This window comes from Mobula birostris, chromosome 5 (assembly GCF_030028105.1).
Source record: "Mobula birostris isolate sMobBir1 chromosome 5, sMobBir1.hap1, whole genome shotgun sequence".
Lineage (NCBI taxonomy): Eukaryota > Metazoa > Chordata > Chondrichthyes > Myliobatiformes > Myliobatidae > Mobula > Mobula birostris.
Window position 1 is genome coordinate 205,677,433 of NC_092374.1, and position 27,014 is coordinate 205,704,446.

At 45.0% G+C, this 27,014-nt stretch overlaps 1 protein-coding gene across 6 annotated transcripts in view; it reads right to left on the bottom strand.

The window, feature by feature from the left end:
• The window catches only part of LOC140198313 (histone-lysine N-methyltransferase EHMT2-like), a 157,711-nt gene that overhangs the window by 107,011 nt on the left and 23,686 nt on the right, over positions 1-27,014 (bottom strand). For 5 of the 6 annotated variants that reach the window (XM_072259392.1, XM_072259390.1, XM_072259391.1 and 2 more), the window contains 6 exons: positions 26,427-26,746; positions 24,817-24,969; positions 8,521-8,673; positions 7,292-7,417; positions 2,652-2,867; positions 816-936 (listed from right to left, as the gene is read on the bottom strand). In XM_072259392.1, the coding sequence (XP_072115493.1) occupies positions 816-936; positions 2,652-2,867; positions 7,292-7,417; positions 8,521-8,673; positions 24,817-24,969; positions 26,427-26,746 (1,089 nt within the window). The remainder of the gene's footprint in view (positions 1-815; positions 937-2,651; positions 2,868-7,291; positions 7,418-8,520; positions 8,674-24,816; positions 24,970-26,426; positions 26,747-27,014) is intronic. The other variant, XM_072259389.1, reaches the window with a different exon arrangement.

Consider the following 27,014-nt stretch of genomic DNA (forward strand, 5'->3'; position numbering starts at 1 on the left):
CAACATTAAGGACCCTCAGCATCCAGGTCACGCCCTCTTCTCATTACTACCATCAAGGAGGCAGTATGAGAGTCTGAAGTCCAAGCTTAATGTTTCAGGAATAGCTTCTTTCCCCACTACCATCAGATTTCTGAATGGACAATGAACCTATGAACACCACCTCACTATTTTGCTCTGTCTACTGACTTACTGTAACTCATATTAATTTCTGTGTCTGGAACTGTGCTGCTGCAGTAAAACAATTTCATGACATACGATAATAAACCTGATTCTGAGATACTTCACCTTCACCTGAGGAGGAAGGCAGGGCACTGGCCTAACACCACAACATAGTGTTCTTTTGGTAAAACACACTGGGTGTGAGCCTCACCAAGATCATACCTGTAATCCCTCCGGTTCATTCAGAGAGTGGGAGTACTGTCTGTGGTGTCAGAGGCATGGCGGAGGTCAGTATATGTGTGTGCACATACACGCACTAGCACATCCATACACACAGACAGCCTCACAGAAAGTTTTCTGAGTGGGTGAGGAAACCTCAGCAACACCCAGTGAGCAGAGTTCATTGCTGAACCCCTGGCACTGTTTGTGTGGAGACTGTACCTTCTGTTAGGTGCACAGGTTCCCTCCCCCATGCAGGTTCATGGGCTGCTTTAGACTGCGCAGTTGGCTTTATGAACTGCGTGAAAACTAGCTAGAGGGAAAAATCACTGGCAGAACTCGACTGCTCTGCAGGCTGGCGTTGACCACTTCAAGGCTGTTGAGAAACATGGAATAAAGAGGGCTGTGGCTGGTTTTGGAAGGGCCTCTTGCTTTACCTGTCTGTACACCTGGGGTACCTTCGACAGCCCCTCCGCTAGGCAGCAGCTCAAACTCCAGCTGAGTGCTTTGTTGACAAGGACTGCTGTGATCTGAGTCTTTCACTTCCACAAGTTTCACCTGAAGAATCAAAACAAAAATTAAACCAATCCAGAGAAATCTGAACCGATTCACTTTGGAAGGTCAAACTTAAAGGCAGAATATGATTATTGGTAGGATCCTTGTGGGGCAACAGAGGGATCTTGGCGTCCACGTTCATAGGTGCCACAGAGTTACTGCACAGGGTAATAGGTGTATAATGTACTAGCCTTCATTAGAAAGGAGATTAGTTTAAGAGCCAAGAGTTACTGTTGTAGCTCTATAAAACCCTGGCTATATCACACTTGAGGTATCGTGTTCAGATGATAACGCCTTATAGTAAGGATGTGAAAGCTTCAGAAGAGTGCAAACATTTACCGTACCAGGATTATGCCTGCTTTAGAGATCATCTCTTATGAGGAGAGGTTGAGTGAGCTCGAGGTTTTCTCTTTGGAGCAAAGGAGGATGAGAGGTAACGATAGAGGTGTACAAGACAAGAGGCATAGATAGAGTGGACTTTTTCCCAGGGTGGAAATGGCTAATACAAGGGACCATAACTTTAAGGTGATTGGAGTAAAGTACAGGGAGGATGACAGAGGTTGTTTTTATTTTTACAGAGACAGTGGTGGGTGCGTGGAATGTACAGCTGGGGTGGTGGTAGAGACAGATACATTAGGAACATTTAAGAGATAGACATGTGACTTACAGATGATTCCACAGGGTAAATGCTGGTATGTCAATCTAGCAACTGGGGAAACAAATACAGAATAAGAGGTTTCCTACTTAAGACAGAGATGAAGGGATTTCTTTCCAGGTACCTAATATCATGTCCCCTCAGAATCTTAATGTTTCAATAAGATCATATCTCTTCCAATTGATTAAAGGACTGATAATGAACTGCCCAGCCCACTCAATAAGTCCTCATTAGATATCGTCAGATCTGAATTAATCCAAGTTTAAATTTAATCCAAACGATACAGCGTTCCTCTGGGGACAAGAAGCAAAATATAAAACCAACAGCCACACTTATAGTTACAATAGCAGCAAACATAGTCATTAAAAAAAAATGTGTCCCTGAGTGTCATGGCCTGTAGACTAATGGCATATGGGACGTTTCGGCAAGAACAAGCATGCAGCAGTTCTTCATTTTGCGTGAGCACAGCCGCAGACAAATGCAATCCAGCTGCTCTTTCTCCATCACAGGATTTGTAAACTGGACTAGGGAGTCGGGGAATATCCATCCCCACAGACCCCAGAGAGCAGTGTCACAGATTATACTGCAGTTTTTCAATGAACGGGCCAGGGAGGAAGGTGGAGCTTGGTCCCATGTTCATTGTGGGAATTATTATTCAATGGGAACTTCTTCACACAGGATCGTGCGAATGTGGAATAAGCTGCCAGCGGAAGTGATGAATGCCGATTCAATTGCAACATTTAAGAGAAGTTTGTATAGGTACACGCATGGGAGGCGTATGGAGGACAACGGTCTAGGTGCAGGCCAGCAGGATAAGGGGAAATAACAGTTCAGCACAGACTAGATGGTCCAAAGGGCCTGTTGCCGTACTGTAGTGCTCTACAACTACGTACAGAGGAGCTGAATCCTCAACTCCCTTGCTTGTTATCTGTGCTACAAACTGAACACCGGAGAGCACAAGGGTTTGGGTTAACATTGTCAATTAGCACCAGCTATTTGTTGGAATGATCATGTCAGGGCTGTGTCCGAGCCATTTTCGACAGTTAATACACACTTTGCTCACCATTCCCACGTTTCCACTGTGTGACAAGACGAACATCTCCCTACACTCCTCATGGCGTACCTGGGCAGGGCAGGACTTGAACATGGACTTCCGGGCCCGGTGAAGTTTCGGTTTCTCAGCTGGTGCCTGGGCAGCGTCCTGCCTCTCCGCCAACACTGTGGAGACTTCGCCGCTGCCCTGGCTGGTGCTCTCACCCGGCAAGCTCCTGGCCAGACCCTGAAACAATGCAGATCACCGGCTCACAAGGCTGCTCCAGCAGCTGGAGGTACCATTCGGCCCCAAGAGTCTCTGCTAGGATGGTGCAGATGCCTCATTGTGCCCGTTTCCCCACAATCTGAACACTGTTCTCCCTTTACTGCTGACCCACTGCCCACCTGTTTCCTCCCCCACCACAAATAGTGAGCTACACACCCCCTCGCTTTCCACACAAGATTTTCCTCAAGGCACCCCATTATCCCATTAATTTTGCCCCAAGATTTTAGATGTGTCTCAGAGTCCTTCAATCACACATTATTAAAAAAGTAGTGGATGCAGCCCAGTCCATCACGGCTAAAGCCCTCCCCACCACTGACCACATCTACCAGGACTGGAGTCGCAGGAAAGTAGCACCCGTCATCCAACAACCTCACCACCCAGGCCATGCTCTCTTTTCACTGTGTACATTAGGAAGGCGGTATATGAACCACAAAACCCACACCTGTTTCAGGAACAATTACTACCCCTCAACCCTCAGGCTCCTGAACCATACAGGATAACTTCACTCACGCCAACACTAAACTGTTCCCACAACCTATGGACTCACTTCCAAGGACTCTTCATCTCATGTTCTCGATATTTATTGATTAATTACTATTTTTGTTTCTTTGTATTTATTGTGAATGCCCGGAAGAAAATGAATCTTCGAGATGTATATAGCAACATATATGTACTTTGATAATAAATTTACTTTGAACTTATTTGAAACAGCTTCCTTCTATTCACCCTTTCTGAGCTCGCTCTGATTCCATTCAGCATCATCTGATCTCCGTCTATCTTCTCTATACTGCCCCAAGCCGCCCCAAGGAGCTGAAATCCCTCCTCCTTGAAAACAAATCTACCAGCTCCTCAAACCTCAGGGTGGGAAATGAACAGTTGATGGTTCAGATCGAGACCCTTCATCCAGACCCGAAATGTTGACTGTCCATTTCCCTGAACTGCTGCGTTGCTCCAGTTCTTACATATTTTAGAAATACAGATTTTTAGAAAAGGAGATATAATTTCATGAGGCAAACATAGTATGGAGGGTCAAATCAACGCACCTAATTCCTTGTTTAACCCCTTCCAGAAATACCCAGAGGCTGACTGACACACCCATTGTGTAACTGACATTTTCTTAGCAGTTTAAAAATTAATTGTCCACTTATATCTTATATAATTTCACTTTTCTTGCTGCTGCCATCAGGTAGAAGACACAAGAGCCTCAAAATTCGCACCACCAGGTTCAAGAGCAGTTATTACCCCTCAACCACCAAGCTCTTGAACAAAAGGGGATGACTACCTTTATCTGCTGAGATCTTCCCACAACCAGTGATCTCATTTTAAAGACTCTTTATCTTATTACTTCTTGCTTTATTTGCATTTGCAGTTTGTTGTCTTAGAAATATAGAAAACCTACAGTTCAATACAGGCCCTTCGGCCCACAAAGCTATGGCGAACATGTCCTTACCTTAGAAATTACCTAGAGTTACCCATAGCCCTCTATTTTCCTAAGCTCCATGTACCTGTCCAGGAGTCTCTTAAAAGACCCTATTGTATCCGCCTCCATCACCGTTGCCAGCAGTTCATTCCATGCACTCACCACTCTCTGCGTAAAAAACTTGCCCCTGACATCTCCTCTGTACCTACTCCCTAGCAACTTAAACCTGTGTCGTCTTGTGGCAACCATTTCAGCCCTGGGAAAAAGCCTGACTATCCACACGATGTATGCCTCTCATCATCTTATACACCTCTATCAGGTCACTTCTCATCCTCCGTCGCTCCGAGGAAAAAAGGCCAAGTTCACTCAACCTATTCATAAGGCATGCTCCCCAATCCAGGCAACATCCTTGTAAATCTCCTCTGCACCCTTTCTATGGCTTCCACCTTCTTCCTGTAGTGAGGCGACCTGAACTGAGCACAGTACTCTTAAGTGGGTTCTGACCGAGGTCCTATAAAGCTACAACATTACCTCTTGGTTCCTAAACTCAATCCCATGGTTTATGAAGGCCAATGCACCGTATGCTTTCTTAACCAGAGTCAACCTATCCAGCAACTTTGAGTGTCCTATGGTCTCGGACCCCAAAATCCCTCTGATCTTCCACACTGCCAAGAATCTTACCATTAATATTTGACCTACCAAAATGAACCACTTCACATGTATCTGGGTTGAACTCCATCTGCCACTTCTCAGCCCAGATTTGCATCCTATCAATGTCCCGCTGTAACCTCTGACAGCCCTCCACACTATCCACAGCACCCCCAACCTTTGTGTCATCAGCAAATTTACTAACCCATCCCTCCACTTCACAAAGAGTAGGAGTCCCAGGACAGATCCCTGAGGCACTCCACTGGGTCACCGACCTCCATGCAGAATATGACCCGTCTACAACTACTCTTTGCCTTCTGTGGGCAAGCCAGTTCTGGATCCATAAAGCAATGTCCCCTTGGATCCCATGCCTCCTTACTTTCTCAATAAGCCTTGCATGGGGTACCTTATCAAATGCCTTGCTAAAATCCATATACACTACATCTACGGCTCTACCTTCATCATTGTGCTTAGACTCATCCTCAAAAAAATCAATCAGGCTTGTAAGGCACAACCTGCCTTTGACAAAGCCATGCTGACTATTCTTAATCGTATTATGCTTCTCCAACTGTTCATAAATCCTGCCTCTCAGAATCTTCTCCATCAACTTACCAACCACTGAATTAAGACTCAATGGCCTATAATTTCCTGGGCTATCTCTACTCCCCTTCTTGAACAAGGGAACAACATCCACAACCCTCCAATCCTCAAGAACCTCTCCTGTCCCCATTGATGATTCAAAGATCATCGCCAGGGGCTCAGCAATCTCCTCCCTCGTCTCCCACACTAGCCTGGGGTACATCTCGTCTGGTCCCGGTGATTTATCCAACTTGATGCTTTCCAAAACCTCCTCTTTCTTAATATCTACATGCTCATGCTTTTCAGTCTGCTGTAAGTCATCCCTACAATCATCAAGATCCCTTTCCCTAGTCAATACTGAAGCAAAGTACTCAATAAGGACCTCTACTATCTCCTCCAGTTCCATACACAATTTTCCACTGTCACACTTGATTGTTCCTATTCTCTCATGTCTTATCCTCTTGCTCTTCACATACTTGTAGAATGCCTTGGGGTTTTCCTTAATCCTAACAGCCAAGGCCTTCTAATTGCCCCTTCTGACTCCGAATTTCTTGCTTAAGCTCCTTCCTGTTAGCCTTATAATCTTCTATATCTCTATCATTACCTAGTATTTTGAACCATTTGTAAGCTCTTCTTTTCTTCTTGACTCGATTCAAAACAGCCTTTGTACACCACAGTTTCTGTACCCTACCATCCTTTCCCTGTCTCATTGGAACGTACCTATGCAGAACTCCATGAACATTTGCCACAATTCTTCCGTATATTTCCCTGAAAACATCTGTTCCCAATTTATGCTTCCAAGTTCCTGCCTGATAGCCTCATATTTCCCCCTACTCCAATTAAACGCTTTCCTAACTTGTCTGTTCCTATCCCTCTCCAATGCTATAGTAAAGGAGATAGAATTGTGGTCACCATCTCAAAAATGCTTTCCCACTGACAGTTCTGACACCTGACCAGGTTCATTTCCCAATACCAGATCAAACAGTCTCTCCTCTTGTAGGCTTATCTACATATTGTATCAAAAAAACTTCCTGAATACATGAACACACCTAACAAACTCTACCCCATCTAAACCCCTTGCTCCAGGGAGATGCCAATCAATATTTGGGAAATTAAAATCTCCCACCACAACAACCCTTTCATTATTACACATTTCCAGAATCTGCCTCCCTATCTGCTCCTCAATGTCCCTGTTAATATTGGGTGGTCTATAAAAACACCCAGTAGAGTTATTGGCCCCTTCCTGTTCCTAATTTCCACCCACAGAGACTCCAGAGCCAATCCCTCCATGACTTCCACCTTTTCTGCAGCTGTGATACTATCTCTGATCAGCCACGCCCCCTCCTCTTTTGCCTCCCTGCCTGTCCTTTCTGAAACATCTAAAGCCTGGCACTTGAAGTAACCATTCCTGTCCCCGAGCCATCCAAGTTTCTGTAATGTCTATGCTCTTTTTTTTTACTCTTTCATTGATATTGTTTACAGTTACTATTCTATAGATTTGTTGAGTATGACCGCAGGAAAAAGATATTTATGTACTCAGATAATAAATTTACTTTGAACTATAATTACTTCCATCAAAGAAACTGTATAGTATGCTTCCGACCAGCCACAGTATGTATATACAGTTGTTCAGTGTATCCCCTAGTGGCTCTTCTATAACATGACCCATGGGAAACAAGCATCAGTGAGATATAAAATAGTCAATTACCCATGCCCACATCTGACCCCTCCTCCATACCTGGCTGGTGCTTCCCGACTTCCTGGCCCTGTGAACTTCCGGATATTCCGTGGGACCTGGAATGCTGGTCTCCATCTCCTCAGAAACATCACTGAGAGGCTGGCTGGCCATCTTCATGGCTAACGCCTGTGGGTCAGTCAGAAAGGAGGATCAGGAGGGGAGTAATCGGCGGGGGTGATAAAGAACACAAGACATGGATGAAATGAACAGCAGTGGTAAGATGGCAGCATGTTTGATCTCAGTGGCATCTACAGGATCAACAAGCGGTGCTACTATCCTATGTTTTTTAGATTATGAGGACGCTCAGTCCTCGTTTATTGTCATTTAGAAATGCATGCATTAAAAAATGATACAATGTTCCTCCAGAGTGACATCACAGAAACACAAGACAAACCAAGACTAAAACTGACAAATTTCGACCTATTTTTAATGAGTGCAAGATCCTGCTATACATTAAGAACTTAAAAGTACTGTACCCTCAGCGAGTTGTTCACTGGCAGAGAACATGAAGGATCTCCACAACATGGCCTGCAGTTTGATAGCCAATGGCCATCATTGTCGCTTTTCTTGTGATTGTAAGGCCCCTTTTTGGACATTGTTAATCTGGTATGCTGCAAGTTCGATTTGCCAAATGACTGGTTGAGAGCATGGGCAGATGGAGAGAGAGCTGAGTGGACTCGGTTGTAGCAAGGCCTAGGCCTCAAGTCTCGGGGTTGAATAACAATTAAACTTGAATTGAATTTAATTAAATAGGTGGGAAGACGGTGTGAGGGTGGTTGGGGAAACAGCAGATTATGAAGCAGAGATGAGCAGGGCAAAATTCAACGTACACACTTGTAGTACCGTGCTCAGTTCTGGTTGCCTCATTATAAGAAGGATGTAGAAGCTTTAGAGAGAGCAGAGATTTACCAAGATGCTGCCTGGATTAGAGAACATGTCTTATGAGTGAGTCCAAGGGCAGGAACTGTGCTGTAATGTTCTGTTCTATGAGGGTGAGAGAGAGAGAAAAAAAAGAGGGAAAGTGAATGTAGAGCATAGAACACTACAGAACATTCCACAACATGCCGACCTCTTAACCTCCTATGGTGTAAAGCCTGTAGAAGTCGGTCTGACTCAGGATAGTGGGGCATGAATGGGGAGTGACAATGACTTGTAACTCCCTCCTGGACTTTGAGGGCAAGAACAACAAGAAATAAGTTCTCTCTACGACTTCCACACTGGGCCGGTACCTGACTGATGCCACCTTTCAGTATCGACTTCCTCGCTCTGTGGATCTCTTGGCTCTCGTCCTGAGGCAGGGCTGTGTGCACTGCCTCCGCTGGTCCCACAGTTGGCTGGCTCATCCGCTCCGTAGGCAGAGTCCCCAACTTCTCGGCCAAGCTCTGTTGGGAAATTATCACAAGCTCACATAAGTTACACAGAACAGAACAGTCCAAAACAGGCCTTTCGGCCCACAATGTTGTGCCAACCTTTCAATCTACTCCAAAATCAATCTACCTCTTCCCTCCTACATAATCCTCCATTTTTCTATTATCCATGTGCCGATCTAAAAGTCTCTTAAATGTCCCCAATGTATTTGCCTCTACCAACACCCCAGCAGAGTGTTCTATGCATCCACCACTCTCCCTATAAAAAAGCCTACTTTTGACATCCCCTAATACTTTCCTCCAATCATCTTAAAATTATGCCCCCTGGAATTATCCATTTCCACCCTGGGAAAAAGACGCTGGCTGTCCACTCTGTGAGATTGATACTCACACTCCTTCACTCAAAGAGAAAAACGGCTGAGTGAGTATTGAAATGTGTGTGTGCATGTATACACTTGTGTCTTCATGAATGTATACACCGGCAAACTGCACTTCCCTCCAGTGCATCACAAACCTTTTCAGCTCATAAACATTTGACAATTTTCTTGAACAAAAGTGACGTCTGCCTTTACATAGAGGTAACACAGTTTACACAGGTTTCCAGCTTTACAGCAGGAGTTAGGCAAGTCAAGTTAGTGAACAGGCAGTTGTTAAACCAGACACTTGCAAGCAGGCTTTTTCTACTGAGCTGGAGTGAGACTACATCTAGAGGTCATGGGTTAAAGGTAAAAGGTGAAAGGTTTAAGGAGAACATAGAAACCATAGAAACTACAGCACAGAAACAGGCCCTTCTTGATTGTGCTGAACCATTTTCTGCCTAGTCCCACTGACCTGCACACGGACCATATCCCTCCATACACCTCCCATCCATGTATCTGTCCAATTTATTCTTAAATGTTAAAAAAGAACCCGCATTTACCACCTCATCTGGCAGCTCATTCCACACTCCCACAACTCTCCGTGTGAAGAAGCCCCCACTAATGTTCCCTTTAAACTTTTCCCCCCTCACCCTTAACTCATGTCCTCTGGTTTTTTTCTCCCTTTGCCTCAGTGGAAAAAGCCTGCTTGCATTCACTCTATCTAGACCCATCATAATTTTATATACCTCTATCAAATCTCCCCTCATTCTTCTACGCCCCAGGGAATAAAGTCCTAACCTATTCAACCTTTCTCTGTAACTGAGTTTCTCAAGTCCTGGCAACATCCTTGTAAACCTTCTCTGCACTCTTTCAACTTTATTTATATCCTTCCTGTAATTTGGTGACCAAAACTGAACACAATACTCCAGATTCGGCCACACCAATGTCTTATACAACCTCATTATAACATTCCAGCTCTTATACTCAATAATTTGATTAATAAAGGCCAATGTACCAAAAGCTCTCTTTACGACCCTATCTACTTGTGACGCCACTTTTAGGGAATTTTGTATCTGTATTCCCAGATCCCTCTGTTCTACTGCACTCCCCAGTGCCTTACCATTAACCCTGTATGTTCTACCTTGGCTTGTCCTTCCAACGTGCAATACCTCACACTTGTCTGTATTAAACTCCATCTGCCATTTTTTAGCCCATTTTTCCAGCTGGTCCAAGTCCCTCTGCAGGCTCTGAAAACCTTCCTCACTGTCTACTACACCTCCAATCTTTGTATCATCAGCAAATTTGCTGATCCAATTTACCACATTATCATCCAGATCATTGATATAGATGACAAATAACAATGGACCCAGCACTGATCCCAGTGGCACACCACTAGTCACAGGCCTCCACTCAGAGAAGCAATTCTCTACCACCACTCTCTGGCTTCTTCCATTGAGCCAATGTCTAATCCAATTTACCACCTCTCCATGTATACCTAGCGACTGAATTTTCCTAACTAACCTCCCATGCGGGTCCTTATCAAAGGCCTTACTGAAGTCCATGTAGACAATATCCACTGCCTTCCCTTCATCCACTTTCCTGGTAACCTCCTTGAAAAACTCCAATAGATTGGTCAAACATGACCTACCACGCACAAAGCCATGTTGACTCTCCCTAATAAGTCCCTGTCTATCCAAATGCTTGTAGATTCTGTCCTTTAGTACTCCCTCCAATAACTTACCTACTACCGACGTTAAACTCACCGGCCCATAATTTCCCGGATTACTTTTCGATCCTTTTTTAAACAACGGAACAACATGAGCCACTCTCCAATCCTCTGGCACCTCACCCATAGACAGCGACATTTTAAATATTTCTGCCAGGGCCCCCGCAATTTCAACAATAGTCTCCTTCAAGGTCCGAGGGAACACTCTGTCAGGTCCCGGGGATTTATCCACTTTAATCTTCCTCAAGACAGCAAGCACCTCCTCCTTTTCAATCTGTACAGTTTCCATGATCTCACTGCTTGATTCCCTCAATTCCATAGACTTGTGGGGAAAGAGCTTCACAGAGGGTCGTGCGAGTGTGGAATGAGCTGCCAACGCAAGTGGTGCATGCAAGCCTGATCTTGACGTTTAAGAGAAATTTGGATAGGTACGTGAATGGTAAGGGTATGGAGGGCTATGGTCACTGTGCAGGAAATTGGGACTACGCAGCTTAAATGGGTTCTGCCCAGACTAGATGGGCTGAAGCACCCATTTGTGTGCTATAATTTTCTAGGACTCCACAATACCCTTCTCACTAGTTGCCAGTCTATAAAATAGTCCAAGAACTGTGCTCGATTCTACTAATTGTTTAAATATAAACCGATAGATTGTTCCAAAACATATCTTGCCTCTCTAGTACCGCAATATCCTCTTATGATCTTCTCAGACTGGATGTTTTTCTGAAATCATGACAACTTGTCCTCTCCAGTTAAAACCATCCGCTGTTGGTCAGACCAATCTGCTTCAATGCTACAGGACTGCTTTAATGACTTCAACTGGAATGTCTTTCATGATGAGGATGTTTCCGAGTTCACGGAAGGGGTCACAAGTTTCATCCAGAAGTGCATCAAGGATGTTGTCCCCCAGAAATCCATCAGTGTCTACCCAAACCAGAAACCCTGGATCAACAGTTCCGTGTGAGCAGCACTTCGCGCGCAAGACAGAGCTTATGTTGCCGGTGACCAACTGGAACTCAAGCTTAAGAATGAAATCAGGAAAGCCAGAAGGGGCCATGAGAAGGCCTTGGCGAGCAGGACTAAAGAAAACGCCAAGACATAAGACATGAGAGAATAGGACCAATCAAGTGTGACAGTGGAAAAGTGTGTATGGAACCAGAGGAGATAGCAGAGGTACTTGAAGAATACTTTGCTTCAGTATTCACTACGGAAAAGGATCTTGGTGATTGTAGAGATGACTTACAGCAGAATGAAATGCTTGAGCACATAGACATTAAGAAAGGGAGCTTTTGGAAAGCATCAAGTTGATAAGTCTCCAGGAATGGACAAGACGTACCCCAGGCTACTGTGGGAGGCGAGGGAGGAGATTGCTGAGCCTCTGGCGATGATCTTTGCATCATCAATGGTGACAGGAGAAGTTTCAGAGGATTGGAGGGTTGCAGATGTTGTTCAAGAAAGGGAGCAGAGATTGCCCAGGAAATTATAGACCAGTGAGTCTTACTTCAGTGGTTGGTAACTCGATGGAAGAGATCGGGAGAGGCAGGATTTATGAACATTTGCAGGGGCATAATATGATTAGGAATAGTCAGCATGGCTTTGTCAAAGGCAGGTCGTGCCTTACAAGCCTGACTGAATTTTTTGAGGATGTGACTAAACACATTAATGAAGGTGGAGCAGTACATGTATTGTAAATGGATTTCAGCAAGCCTTTTGATAAGGTATATAGAGAAAGTAATGAGGCATGGGAACCAAGGGGACCTTGCTTTGTGGATCCAGAATTGGCTTGCCCACAGAAGGCAAACAGTGGTTATAAACGGGTCATATTCTGCATGGAGGTCGGTGACCAGTGCTGTGCCTCAGGGATCTGTTCTGGGACCCCTTCTCTTCATGATTTTTATAAATAACCTGGATAAGGAAGTAGAGGGATAGGTTAGTAAATTTGCTGATGACACAAAGGTTAGGAGTGTTGTGGATATTGTGGAGACCTGTCAGAGGTTACAGCAGGACATCAATAGGATGCAAAACTGGGCTGAGAAATGGCAGATGGAGTTCAACCCAGATAAGTGTGAGGTGGTTCATCTTGGTAGGTCAAATCCAATGGCAGAATATAGTATTAATGGTAAGACTCTTGGCAGTGTGGAGGATCAGAGGGATCTTGGGGTCCGAGTCCATAGGACACTCAAAGCAGCTGCGCAGGTTGACCCTGTGACATACGGTGCTTTGGCCTTCATCAACCGTGGGATTGAATTTAGGAACCGAGAGGTAATGTTACAGCTATCTAGGACCCTGGCCAGACTCCACGTGGAGTACGGTGCTCAGTTCTGGTTGCCTCACTAGAGGAAGGATGTGGAAACTATAGAAAGGGTGGAGAGATTTACAAGGATGTTGCCTGGATTGGGGAGCATGCCTTATGAGAACAGGTTGAGTGAACTCAGCCTTGTCTCCTTGGAGCAGCAGAGGATGAGAGGTGACCTGACAGAGGTGTATAAGATGATGAGAGGCATTGATCGTGTGGATAGTCAGAGGCTTTTTTCCCAGGGCTGAAATGGTTTACACGAGAGAGCAGTTTTAAGGTGCTTGGAAGCAGGTACAGTGGAGATGTCAGGGGTAAGTTTCTTTACTCAGGGAGTGGTGAGTGCGTGGAATGGGCTGCCAGCGACGGTAGTGGAAGTAGATAAGATAGGGTCCTTTAAGAGACTCCTGGATAGGTACATGGAGCTTAGAGAAATAGAGGGCTGCGGGTAACTCTAGGTAATTTCTAAAGTAAGTACATGTTTGGCACAGCATTGTATTGTGCTGTAGGTTTTCTATGTTTCTATGCGCCGCTACGATCTGCGTAGTCATCAAGGCAGTGAAACGACAATACAGGGACAAGATCCAGACACAGCTCTCCATCAACAACACACACAGCTTATGGCAAGGTCAGCACACCATCACAGACTTCAAAGCTAAACGCAGTGGTGTTTCCAACATCGCTGCCTCTCTCCCAGATGAGCTAAATCTTTTTTACTCTTAGTTCGATGTCACCAACACTGAGCCCGAGGAGAGCTGCCAAAGTGACCTGTGCCTTAAGCCTGATTTATACTTGCGTGTACAGGCTATGCCGTAGGCCTGATTTATACTTTTGCATAGCCCTACGCTGTAGCAAGCATGCATAGTTGTGTCTACCTCGCTCTGCAATTCACTGCCAAAACACTAGTTGGCGGTGGGGTTTCTATGCCACTGTGTTGAGCTTCTTTGTGACAGATGTGGATGAGGAAATGCATTTCAAATATTTTCGGATGTCGGCAGGTAGATTTGACGATTTGGTTCTTTGTCTCCAACCATTTATTTTGCACCAGTGTACAGACATGGCGGAGAAATGCAACCGAAAATGTGTAGAAGGAAATGTGATGCTACCAAGCGGACCAATCACAGTTGTTGTGGTCTGCGTTGCCACAACGCATGAGTTACTTTTTTGGGGAGGTGCACATCACCCTACGGTGTAGGGTACGGCATAGGGTACGCGGTACCTACGGCGCACGTTTGACGCAGAAGTATAAATTGGGCTTCAGTCAACTCGAGGCTGAAGTACACAGGTGTCTCCAACAAGTGGGCAGGTCGCAAGGCTGCGGGACCGGACGGCATCCCAGGGAGGGTACTCAAAGTGTGCGCGGCACAACTGGCAGGTGTGTTTACAGACATTTTTAATCTTTCCCTCTCCCAGTGTAGAGTGTCCTCCTGCTCCAAAGCATCCACCGTTGTCCTGTACCCAAAAAGACCCTTCTATATATTGGTGAGACCCGACGCAGGCCAGGAGACCGTTTTGCTAAACACCTACGCTCTGTCCGCCAGAGAAAGCAGGATCTCCCAGTGGCCACACATTATAATTCCACATCCCATTCCCATTCTGACATGTCTATCCACGGCCTCCTCTACTGTAAAGATGAGGCCACGCTCAGGTTGGAGGAACAACACCTTCCATTCCATCTGGGTAGCCTCCAACCTGATGGCATGAACATTGACTTCTCTAACTTCCGCTAATACCCCACCTCCCCTTCGTACCCCATCCATTATTTATTTATTATTATTACTTTTTTTTTCTCTCTTTTTTCTCCCTCTATCCCTCTCATTATACTCCTTGTCCATCCTCTGGGCTACCCCCTCCCCCTTTCTTTCTCCCTGGGCCTCCTGTCCCATGATCCTCTCATATCCCTTTTGCCAATCAACTGTCCAGCTCTTGGCTCCATCCCTCCCCCTCCTGTCTTCTCCTATCATTTTGGATCTCCCCTTCCCCCTCCCACTTTCAAATCTCTTACTATCTCTTCTTTCGGTTAGTTCTGACGAAGGGTCTCGGCCCGAAACGTTGACTGTACCTCTTCCTAGAGATGCTGCCTGGCCTGCTGCGTTCACCAGCATTTTGTGTGTGTTGCAAGGTATTATGTCTGAATGACTGGCGCCCTGTCACACTCACCTCAATAATAAGCAAATACTTTGAGAGGCTGGTCAATGCTGCAGCATGCTGCCACCCACACTGGAACCCTCACAATTTACCTACCAACACAATCAATCGACAAATGATGCAACAGCCACAGCTCTACACATCTGGAATAGAAGGATGCTTTTGTGAGAATGCTGTTCTTGGACTACAGTTCAGCATTCAACACCATAATTCCCTCCAGGCTCGACAAGAAGCTCAGACACCTCATCCTTCGCCCAGCCTTATGTTGCTGGATCCTGGACTTCCTGTCAGATCGCCGGCAGGTGGTAAGAGTGGGTTCCCTTACCTCTCCCCTCTGACCCTCAACACAGGTGCCCCTCAGGGCTGTGCTCTAAGCCCCCTCCTTTACTCACTGTATATCCATGACTGTGTAGCCACCCACAGCTCCAATCTGCTAATTAAATTTGCTGACCATGCTACATTGATTGGCCTAAGCTCAAATAACGAGGCAACCTGCAGAAAAGAAGTCATCACCCTGACACAGCGGTGTCAAGAAATCAACCTCTCCCTCAATGTCGCAAGAGCAAAGGAGTTGGTTGTGGACTACAGGAGGAATGGAGACAGGCTAACCTCTATTGAGATCAGTGGATCTGGGGTTGAGAGGGTGAACAGCTTTAAGTTCCTCGGCATACACATCACCGAGGGTCTAATGTGATTTGTACGTACCAGAGGTGTGGTGAAAAAAGCACAACAGCGCCTCTTTCACCTCAGACAGTTAAAGAAGTTTAGTATGGGCCCCCAAATCCAAAGGACTTTCTACAGGGGCACAATTGACAACATCCTCACTGGCTACATCACTGCCTGGTATGGGAACTGTACTTCCCTCAATCACAGAGAGTGGTGCAGACAGCCCAGCGCATCTGTAGATGTGAACTTCCCACTATTCAGGACATTTATAAAGACAGGTGTGTAAAAAGGACCCGAAGGATCATTGGGGACCCGAGTCACCCCAACCACAAACTGTTCCAGCTGCTCCCATCCGGGAAATGGAACTGCAGCACAAAAGCTAGAACCAACAGGCTCCGGGACAGCTTCTTCCACCAGGCCATCAGATGGATTAATACATGTACAATTGTATTTCTATGTAATATTGACTGTCTTCTTGTACATATTATTACAAATTACTATAAATTGCACATTGCCCATTTAGACAGAGATGTAACATAAAGATTTTTACTCCTCATGAATATGAAGGATGTAAGTAATAAAGTCAATTCAATTCAAGCCATTGGTTTTGCATTTTGCACCTTGGCCCCAGCCCAGAAGAACTTTGTTTCATTTGGCTGTATTGATATATGGTTGTCTTGTAACAGCAGAATTGGCAGCTGTATGTGGTTAGCCACCAGAACGTTTTCTGCTCGGGTCAATCTTACACTCTAACAGTATGTATGTTTCTAACAGCCTTACAGAACATTTGTCTCTGTGGCAAACCAAAGGGCTTGTTTCAGCTGACAGGAAGCCCCTCCCATCTGCTACTTTATTACAATATATATTTCAGGAGGCAAAGGGAAAAGAATATGCAGCCATAAAGACAAAAGGCCACGCTAAATTATCTCCTGAGAGAAACAGAAAGGCTGTCAAATTGATGAAGCAAGGTGCTTTATTTGGGCCGGATTGGTAGCCACAGATTGGGAAGTTTGGGAGGCAGAAGGAACAGACTAAGGTCATGGATTAACAGAGGAGCAGAAGAAAGACAAAGAATTAAAAAATTGATAGAAGGTGCAGGGTCTGAAATATACAAAGAGCACAAGAGAGTGTTTCTCAATGATGGAGTTGTCCTTCATGAAGGAAAGCTTGTGGTTCCACAGGGAGGAAGAAACCACATGATCTATCGGTATCATGATCTATGAAGACACCAGGGGTGCGAAAGCACCCTGGAAAAGATCAAGGAAGTGAGCTGGTGACCTAAGATGAAGGATGATATGGAGCATTATGTCAAAAATTACTTGATTTGTGCACAATATAACCTGACAGAAATGTAAAGAAAGGAGCCCTTTGACGCACTAGATCCGTGGAAGGGCCTTGGACTAATTTGCAGACAGATTATGTTGGTCCCTTACTATCCACCCCAGGAGGGTACAAATATATTCAGGTAGCAATAAGATACCTTTACAAAGTGGGTGAAAGCTTTCTCGGCTAAGACAACCACAGCAAAGGCCACTGCAACATTCTTATTGGAAAGGATATTCACTCGCTGGGGACTACCCCGGAGTATCGAATCGGATCAAAGCACACATTCATGGCTCAGATAATGCAAGATGTCATGGCACTTTTAGGTATCAAGCAAAGATTTCATATACCCTATAGATCACAGTCCAGTGAAATTGTGGAAAGGATGAATTGAACACTAAAAAATTATTGCAAAAATGGTGCAACAACATGGAAAAACATGGCAAGTAGTTTTGCCATATGCTGTGATGATAATAAGGAATACAGTGACATCTTCAACTGGTAACACCCTTTATAAACTCATGCCCAGAAGGGACATGAGAGGATTAGAGTTATTAGGATTAGATTTGTCAGAACCCAAAAATCAATGGGATTGTGTCAGAAAAGTAGGCACAACAATTGGTCGAGACAGTAAAAGAGGCCAATTATGTGGCAGCCCACCAAACAGGAAAGAAGCAACAGAGTAAAGCCTACTTTGACTCAAAAGTCAGTCCCATACATTTAAGCCCAGGACAAAGAGCGATTATTAGAATACACCAACCCACCTCATTTTTAAATCCAAGGTTTGCAGGGCCCTATGAAATTATAGACAAAACAAGTCCTTCAGTGGACGAAGTACTGACTTCTCCAGATAGAAGTACCATATCACCCAGCTAAAACTGGTGAGGGAGAAACAAGAATGTTATCACCATTGGCACATAAAATTGCTGTACATGATAGATCTAATTTGGGAGACTTGAGGCTGGAACAACTGTTCCAAAAGGATGTGAACAGGTCCTACCAAGGAGATGATTTTCAGTTCCCTCATCCTGAGAAACAGGGGAGTTTTGTCAAAAAAAATCAAAGGAAAAGGAAAATATGCCAGGTGTCTCCTATCCTGAAACAAAACTGGGTGAAGAAAAATGGGTACCTTGAGTCCAAAGGCAATTGGGAGTCTGGATTAGATGATTTGGAAAAACAAATAGAAAATATGGGCAGCATAATTTAAGATTTAAACTGAAATATGAGCATATATTACCTTTGTGCGTTACAAGTTCAATTTAACGTGAAGAGAATAATATACTTTGTTGCGATGGAATTAACCATGACTGGGGCCATGGTCAGTCTTGTTCCAGAGCCAGTAGAGCAGACAAACATGTCAACAGTCATGCCATTGCTTGGAAAACCCTTAGTGAACAAAAAAGAATTTTCTCAATGGACACGGGAAATACGGTCTAACAAAGGAGAAATAGAGGACTCAAGTTTGTATTATACTGGGTAGATGCCTTGACATGCATGGACAAAACCCTAGATGTTCCAGGAGGTACAGTTCCTCTGCAATAAAATTCTAGAGGTGACATTATTCAGTATCCCGGAGGGGATAATCGTAAGTCAGTCTGTCGTCCAATTATTGAACAGCCTTCGGGTAATGATGGACATGGTAAGATTACAGTTCTGTGGGATCACACACGTGAATATTGAGTGGGGCAGTGATCTACACAAGAGGCATATCAACTGGGGTGGTTTCTCAAAGGTTGCTTCCATCATTATGAACTGCCCGTGGGAATGTAGAACACAGGGAAAGTAGAATAGGGAAGACACTAAAGGAACGGAGAAGTGTTTTTGTCAGGGGCCAGGCCCTCTTCAGCTTCACAAAGCTAGTAGAAAAATCACTACTCCACACCCACAAGTGACAGAATCTACACCAGAGCCTGAAAGTAGTGAGACCCAGTGTAATACAAATGGGGTAGGATTAGTGTTAGGAGATACAGGGGGAGTTTGTCACTTTCATACCAGGGAACCAGCATGTTGAGGTAATCTTTAATCAAACTGAAATAATGGTGGCTGAATGGTGCTCACCTACAATAAAACCATTCTGTACTCACCTTCTTGGGAGACAACTAAGCAGGAGTGAGTTTAAGCCAGTCAAAAATAGAAGGAAAAGAGGACTATTGGAATGAGTGGGAGCAGGTTATGCATCAGGGCTGGCAATGGTTAACACCCTAGATATAGCAGAATTAGAAACCCAGATACAGATCTTCCAGAAAATAAGGGATATTACTAGAGAAAATTACCAAGATCAGGCACAAACTAATCAGATTGGTCGAGATGAATCCCAGGTAACTCTGGACTGCAATTAAATTTCTGAAGCCCCTCATTTACAACACACCTGATTATTGACCACATAGACCTCATGTCTAAGGAAATGCATAAAACTGAAATCCGTGCTACATATGCTAGTTGCTGCTTACCATGATTCGCATTAATTTATTGCAACATGATGCACATCAAGGAGCAAATTGGGTCTCAGATGAGCATCTAAAAGACTGGATTGGGGAAAGGGTGCCATTGTGTCATATTAGAAGCCTTACAATAACCAACAGAGTACTGGGTACCTGTGATGATGGTAAAGGAAGCTTCTACGTCAGGGCAGTATTCCACATTCCCCGACATGGAAATAATTCAACCTACTCTTTGAAAAGGGCTCACAATGTTGGTAAACATCATGAGAATACATGGATACCCACCAACACAAGCTATTGTTATGAATGGTACTGGGAGAGGAATAGATTTATCAAAGGGACGACCACTGGTCTTGTCCAGAAGAAATAACAAAGCAGAAATTTACAAAGTGTGGTTTCAGTACTTATGAAAATTATTCATTGTCATTTTTTCCTGTGAATAATCAGTCTTTCTTACAAGATGCATTGTTGGGACAGACATATTATATAACAACAGTGGCCACAAGTTATACCAAGGGATGGGGACAATGCTCTTTGGAAAGTCAGAATGTCGCCGTAGGGAATGTGACTTTAGATCTGGCCATTGGATTACGAACTTTGCCTCAGCCAGCAGGAGACACAGTAACAAAGGAGAACTTCAAGATACAACACACTGATACAGATGAATATCTGTGGAACGATGTTGTTACTGAGTTGCCACCAATTCCTCACTTGACTGCAGACCAGACAGGTTATGGAGGAGGCAAGGGAGATAATCCATCAATATACTAAGCACACCAAAGTATGAAATATTAAGTGATCCAGACTTTTGGAGTAAGTTTTGGAATAGGGAAACAAATGTTCAGAAACATCCATGGGTGAGCATGGCATCACATGCTGTTGTAATATTAATTTTATGTACCGTGATAATTGTATTGCCTAATGTACATCAACTGAGAAAGATGGAAGGGTGAAATAATGGAAAAGAAAAATCGAGAATAATGCTTTCATGAAACAGCAGAGATAATTGTCAGTATAAAGTGGGTGGATTTAGTTAGAAAATGTTAATATTATTTATAGAATGTAAGTGCTGCACACCTACTGGGGTTCCATGGCAGTCCTATGGGCAGTCAACTGAATGAGAGGAGGATAATGATCCTAAGATAAATGGAGGGAGATGTTGGCCACAAGAAACTGCAGTCTAATCAAGGACAGGGGAAGCAGACAAACCAGTTGTCTTTGTTTCCCCCCATTTTGTGGACTCTGAGGCTACGTCTACACTAGACCGGGAAATTTTGAAAACGCCGGTTTCACGTAAAAACGACAGGCGTCCACACTAGGCGTTTTTGAAAATACCTCTGTCCACATTAAAATGGATACTTGGGCGAATCTCCTCCTACTGGGCATGCACAGGACACACAGAAAACAAGCGAAGAGGAAACAGTATATTTGGTGCGTGTTTGTCCAGTTACGGACTAGAAAAACTTAAAAGGAAATTGTCAAACGAAAGACTTGGTGCGCGTTTGTCCAGAAACATTTCCTACAGCCATAGTTTCTTCACCAATGAAAGGGACGACCACTACAACTAAATGCAATAAGGCTTTTTACTGGGCAAAAGTGAAATTTGCTGTTACCTCATTTGTTTGCCTTTACTTTTGCCATGTCTTTGTGTATTATTTTACTGTATTTAACATGTTCAATAAAACGAGTTACTGGGCAAAAGTGACAATTGCATCTACTGAATGTTTGCACAAGCAATACATTAATAAAGCAGATTGTTAAATGTATAAAACATATATCTGCATCGGTGTTATCTTGTATTTCCATACAATGTTACATTAGGCTGTTACACATCTATTGTCAGATATCGTTGTGTTGTTGGAGGTTGCCTTCAAGAAAACAATGAAATGACGTGCTACCGCCACCATCTGTTCCGGCACGTCATGACAGCGGTTTTAAAAATAGCCGGTTACCCCGTACACACTACGCCGGATATTAGGTGCTTTCAGATTTATTCACTCTGGAGAGCATTTCTGAAAAGCTCCGTTTTCAGGGGAGGAAAATGCCGTTTCAATGTGGACGGAGGGTCAAAACGAAGAGAAAAAGCTTCCATTACGGATTTATCTGGTCGAGTGTGGACATAGCCCGAGCTGATTCTTGCTCTGGGAGAATCTAATCAGAGTACTTGAATGTGGATACGAGGAACTTCAGGTAACAACCTGCTAAATCTGAAACCATTCTCAGATGAGTAGCTACTTATTATGTAAAATGCCAGACCTACCAAGGAAGCAATCTGTAATCTCGTTAGACTCTGTCGGAGCCGTCTCATTTAACTGCTTTGGACCAGTACGAGTGTAAAGGCACAAATACACAAGGCTGGGGTGGTCAGGACCATGAAACAATGTTGGTTGTAGCCCTGTACAATTACCAGTAAGAAGGTGACCCAGGTAGGTCAAGTGACCTTGAGCCAATGGGACGACCAGTTCAATTGATAAGGATCACTATAAGAGTCAGGAGTCCAAATATGCAGGGGTGATAACTCTCCAGCAATTGAGGATAAGGAGGACCCCTGGACATGTGGAGATTGCGACCGTGAGGAATGCCTGGCCAGCACAGACTCCTTTCCCGGGTAATATCTTTTCTCTTCATTGACTGCTCATGGAGGGTCAGGGATTCTAGTCGGGTGCAGACAGGTAGTTAGTTTGTGAACCCACGTGCTTTTTAGTTGAGACAATAAAAGTTACTTGTCGATAAATACAGATTCTCTGCAGCTCACTGATCATGATTACAAGGGGTGATTCTTGTAACAGAATTGGTTATAAAGTTACCCAAAACCATGAGTGCACAGTCAACAGTAGAATAACAATCGGATTTAAACTTTGGTGAACTTTAATTTTGACTCCCACTCCCCTCATTTGTGAATGTAATCCAGATAGCCGATATTGCTCTGACACACAATTGGCTTATCTATTTAATATATTTCTTTATAGACTTTGTTTAATATATACCTCTGCATTATAAACCTAGTAAAGACTTACTTCATCTGATCCTTCCCTAACATTCCGTTTCTATTTCTTCACTTATTTACATTATTTGGAGATACAGCACAGAACAACCCCTTCCAACCCAAGGAGCTGTGCTGCCCAGCAGCGCACCATTTTAACCCTAGACTAGTCTCAGGACAATTCATGATGACTAATCTGTATGGGTTTGGAATGTGGGAGTACATAGAAATTTACAGCACATTACAGGCCCTTCGGCCCACAATGTTGTACCGACCATGTAACCTACTCTAGGGACTGCCTAGAATTTCCCTAGCGCATAGCCCTCTATTTTTCTAAGCTCCATGTACCTATCTAAGAGGCTCTTAAAAGACCCTGTTGTATCTGCTTCCACCACCGCTGCCAGCAGTGTATTCTACACACCCACCACTCTCTGTGTGAAAAAGTTACGCCTGATATCCCCTAAGTATCTATTTCCAAGCACCTTAAAACTATGCCCTCTCATGTTAGCCATTTCAGCCTCTGGCCATCCACATGATCAATGCCCCTCATCACCTTAAACACCTCTATCAGGTCACCTCTCAACCTCCGTTGCTCTGAGGAGAAAAGGTTGAGTTCACTCAACGTATTCTCAAAAGGTACGCCCTCCAATCCAGGCAACATCCTTGTAAATCTCCTCTGCATTCTCTCTACAGTATCCGCATCCTTCATATAGTGAGGTGACCAGAACTGAACACAGTACTCCAAGTGGGGTCTGACCAAGGTCTGATATAGCTGTAATATTACCTCACAGCTCTCGAACTCAATCACGTGGATGATGAAGGCTCCCACACCATTCACTTTCTTAACAACTGTCAACCTGCTCAGCAGCTCTGAGTGTCCTACCGACACAGACCCCAAGATCTCTCAGATCCTCCACACTGCCAAGAGTCTTATCATTTATATTATACTCTGTCTTCAAATTGGACCTACCAAAATGAATCACTTCACACTTATCTGGGCTGAAGTCCATCTGCCACTTCTCAGCCCAGTTCTGCATCCTATAGATGTCCCACTGTAACCTCTGACTAACCCAGATTATCTACAACACCACTAACCTTTGTGTCATCAGCAAACTTACAAACCCACCCTTCTACTTCTTCATCCAGGTCAGTTACAGAAATCACAAAGAGGAGGCATCCCAAAACAGATCCCTGCGGAATACCACTGGTCACCGACCTCCATGCAGGAGACAGATCATCTGCAACCACCCTTTTCCTTCTGTGTGCAAGCCAATTCTGGATCCACAAAGCAAGGTCTCCTTGGATCCTATGCCTCCTTACTTTCTGAAGGAATCTTTCATGGGGAACCTTATCAAATGCCTTACTGAAGTCCATATACACTACATCCACCGCTCTACCTTCATCAATGTGTTTTGTTACTTCCTCAACGAATTCAATCAGGCTCACAAGGCACGACCTGCCGTTCGCAAAGCCATGCTGACTATCCCTAATCAGATTATGTCTCTCCAAATGCTCATAAATCCTGCCCACCACTGAAGTCAACACACTTGCCCACCACTGAAGTCAGACTCATACCTCACTACAGAACACTCAGAGGAAACCCACACACTTACAGGGAGGATGTACAAACTCCTTGCAGAGGGCACTGGAATTGAACACTGAACTCTAGGACGCCCTGAGCTGTAATGGCATTGCACTAATTGTTACAATAGCATGGCATCCTTTATTCTGTCTCTTATTTCTGATGCTATTCGCCTCCAACCCCTTCAGTACCTTCTTTTTGGTGCTTCCTTCCCATGTCCAACCCCTTCCAAACTTAGTTCAAACCCCCACTCTTCCCCACAATACCTCATTTTTAGTTGCCTCCTAAGAAACTAAACTTTGATCTAGGAAAAGGAAAACCCTGATCTCAGACCTCCACTGCACCCACTCACAGGGAAGCCTCAGGAGTAAACCGAGGCAGAGTCCAGGGCTGGAAATGGGGAGCGCGTTGAATGGAGAACTTGTTCTCCAAACTGGACTGGCCTGGCTGGTGTACCAGCTTGCACGTCGTCTGACAGGGCTGCACAAACAACGCAGCCAGCTAGGACACAACATCCATGGGCAATCCCAACCAATGGAGGGCCTGCCAGTGCTCCCCAAAGGAGCAGGGTGCTGTCTACGCCTCCACTCCCACCCCTGCTCAGCAGACAGCATTCAGTCACACCTCAATCCATACATACCTGACTGAAGCTGCCTTTCAGTATCGACTTCCTCGCTCTGTGGCCCTCCTGATTCTCCTCATGAGGCTGGGCCACATACTCCACATCTGCCATGCCCCCAGGCGTCTGGCTCACACACTCTGAAGGCAGGCTCCCCGTCTCTGCTGGTGCCCTCTGCACAAAGATGGATATGAGTCACACTATAAGACTAGCATCCTTTACAACATACAGCTTGGAAGACCTGTATTGTAAAGGGTTAATCTTTGCACCTGTCAAACATCTCACAATGACTGTAGCCTTGAAAGTACCAGGAACGGGTGCATGAGTAGCGGTTACTACTATGGGAATACACCATGAGAATGCAATACTGTGAGAACATAGTGAACACATGGGTGCTACTCATCAGGAGTGAAGATTGGTTCTGAAACAATCCTATGTATTGGTCCATTTACTGCGGTGCAGTGTTTCAAATGAGTGGAGAAGATATAAAAGTAGAGCAGTTCGGTTTGGCACTCTGGGGCTTCACTGACGGGCCAATCGTGCTCAGCCCATCGTTTGGCAGAATGGGAGGTGTGCTGCAGTGAAAGGAGCCCACGTGCACCTCGATGTGCATTTTACTACTCGCTCGGTTTTGTCCTAATAAACATAGTTTTGTAGTTCTGAGTTTGTGCCTTTCTGTCTCATTGAGTCGGATCCAAGAAGCTATTATTTTAATGAACTAGGACCGAAAACAAAATTTAAATAAAGTGAAACCTCTTCTGTCAGTACCGCTCTTCCACACCCACAACAAGGCCTGCCAAAGCTCAGGGATATCCCGGAGTCTAGCTATGGGGCACCTGGAGAAAAAAGAATTTAGCAAGGGAAGCCAAGGAGGTTTGGGTAGACCGGAAAAACCAGACGGAACCAAATTAATTTGTGTGCAGTTGATGCACTGATTATATAAGGTTGTACGCTGGGAAGCTACTTCCTCAGGGGCACAGAAGGCCTCTAGCAGCCAGAGAATGGAGATCTTCTGCTCCTACGCGCTCAGCAGTCAGTGAAGCCCCGTGCCAGTGTGAAGCTGACACTCGCAAGTCCACGCACAGTATGCTCCCACAAAGGCTACTGTGATAATGGACAAATAACCTATCTCAGTGATGACATTACTCTCCTCTACCGTCAGGCAGAAGGTACAAAATCCTGAAAGCACGTAACAACAGGCTCAAGGACAGCTTCTATCCCACTGTTATGAGGCTACTGAGCAGATATTTGTAAAATAAGATGAACTTTTGCCCTCATCACGGCCTTACAGAGCTTATCGTCTGCCTGCACTGTACTTTCTTTGTAACTGTAACACCAATTCTGCATTCTGTAACCACTTAGCTCTTCTCACTTGCCTATCACCTCCCCCGGTACCCGTCCTCCTTCCCTTTCTCCAAGGGTCCACTCTCCTCTCCTACAAGATTCCTTCTCCTCCAGCCCTTTTTCACCTATCACCTCTCAGCTTCTTACTTCATCCGCCCCCCCCCCCCCCCACACCACCCACCTCTGAACTCTAAGGAGAGAGGTCAGCTCCTCCTGTTAGGAGCGACACGAATGGCTGTCTACCCGTCCAGCAAACACTGCCCATGGACTCTGCAAGTACGCAATACCTGAGTGGCGCTGGGCCTGGAGATTGACTTCCGCGCCTTGTGCACCCTGGGCTTCTCTTCCTGAGTCGGAGCTGGTGCCAGAGTTGAGAAGGAAGCTGGGACTGGAACCTGCACTGAACCCGGTGCTGGGGATGGAGCAGGAGCCAGATGCGGCACTGGAACGACCTCATCCCCCGCTCGGCCGCTTGGCACACTAAGCAGATTCATAGCCAGGCTCTGCATGGAGTTGGGAGACCTGCTGACCCCGGACAGCGTCATCTTGGCACGATTGGTCACTGGACCCTTGGTGGGGGAGGCAGGGATGGTCTTGGCTGCATGTCCTGTGGGAGAAAGGAATCAGAGGCTCCATGATAGCATAGTGCTTAGCGCGACACCATTACAGCTCAGGGCATTCGGAAGCCCAATGTTCAATTCCGACGTTGTTCCGTAAGGAGCATTACGTACATCCTCCCCATGGAATGTGTGGGCTTTCTCCGAGTGCTCCGGTTTCCACCCATAGTCCAAAGACTAATTGGTTAACTGGTCATCGTAAATTGTCCTGTGATCGATTAGGGTTAATCAGATTGCTGGGACAGCGTGACTCAAGAG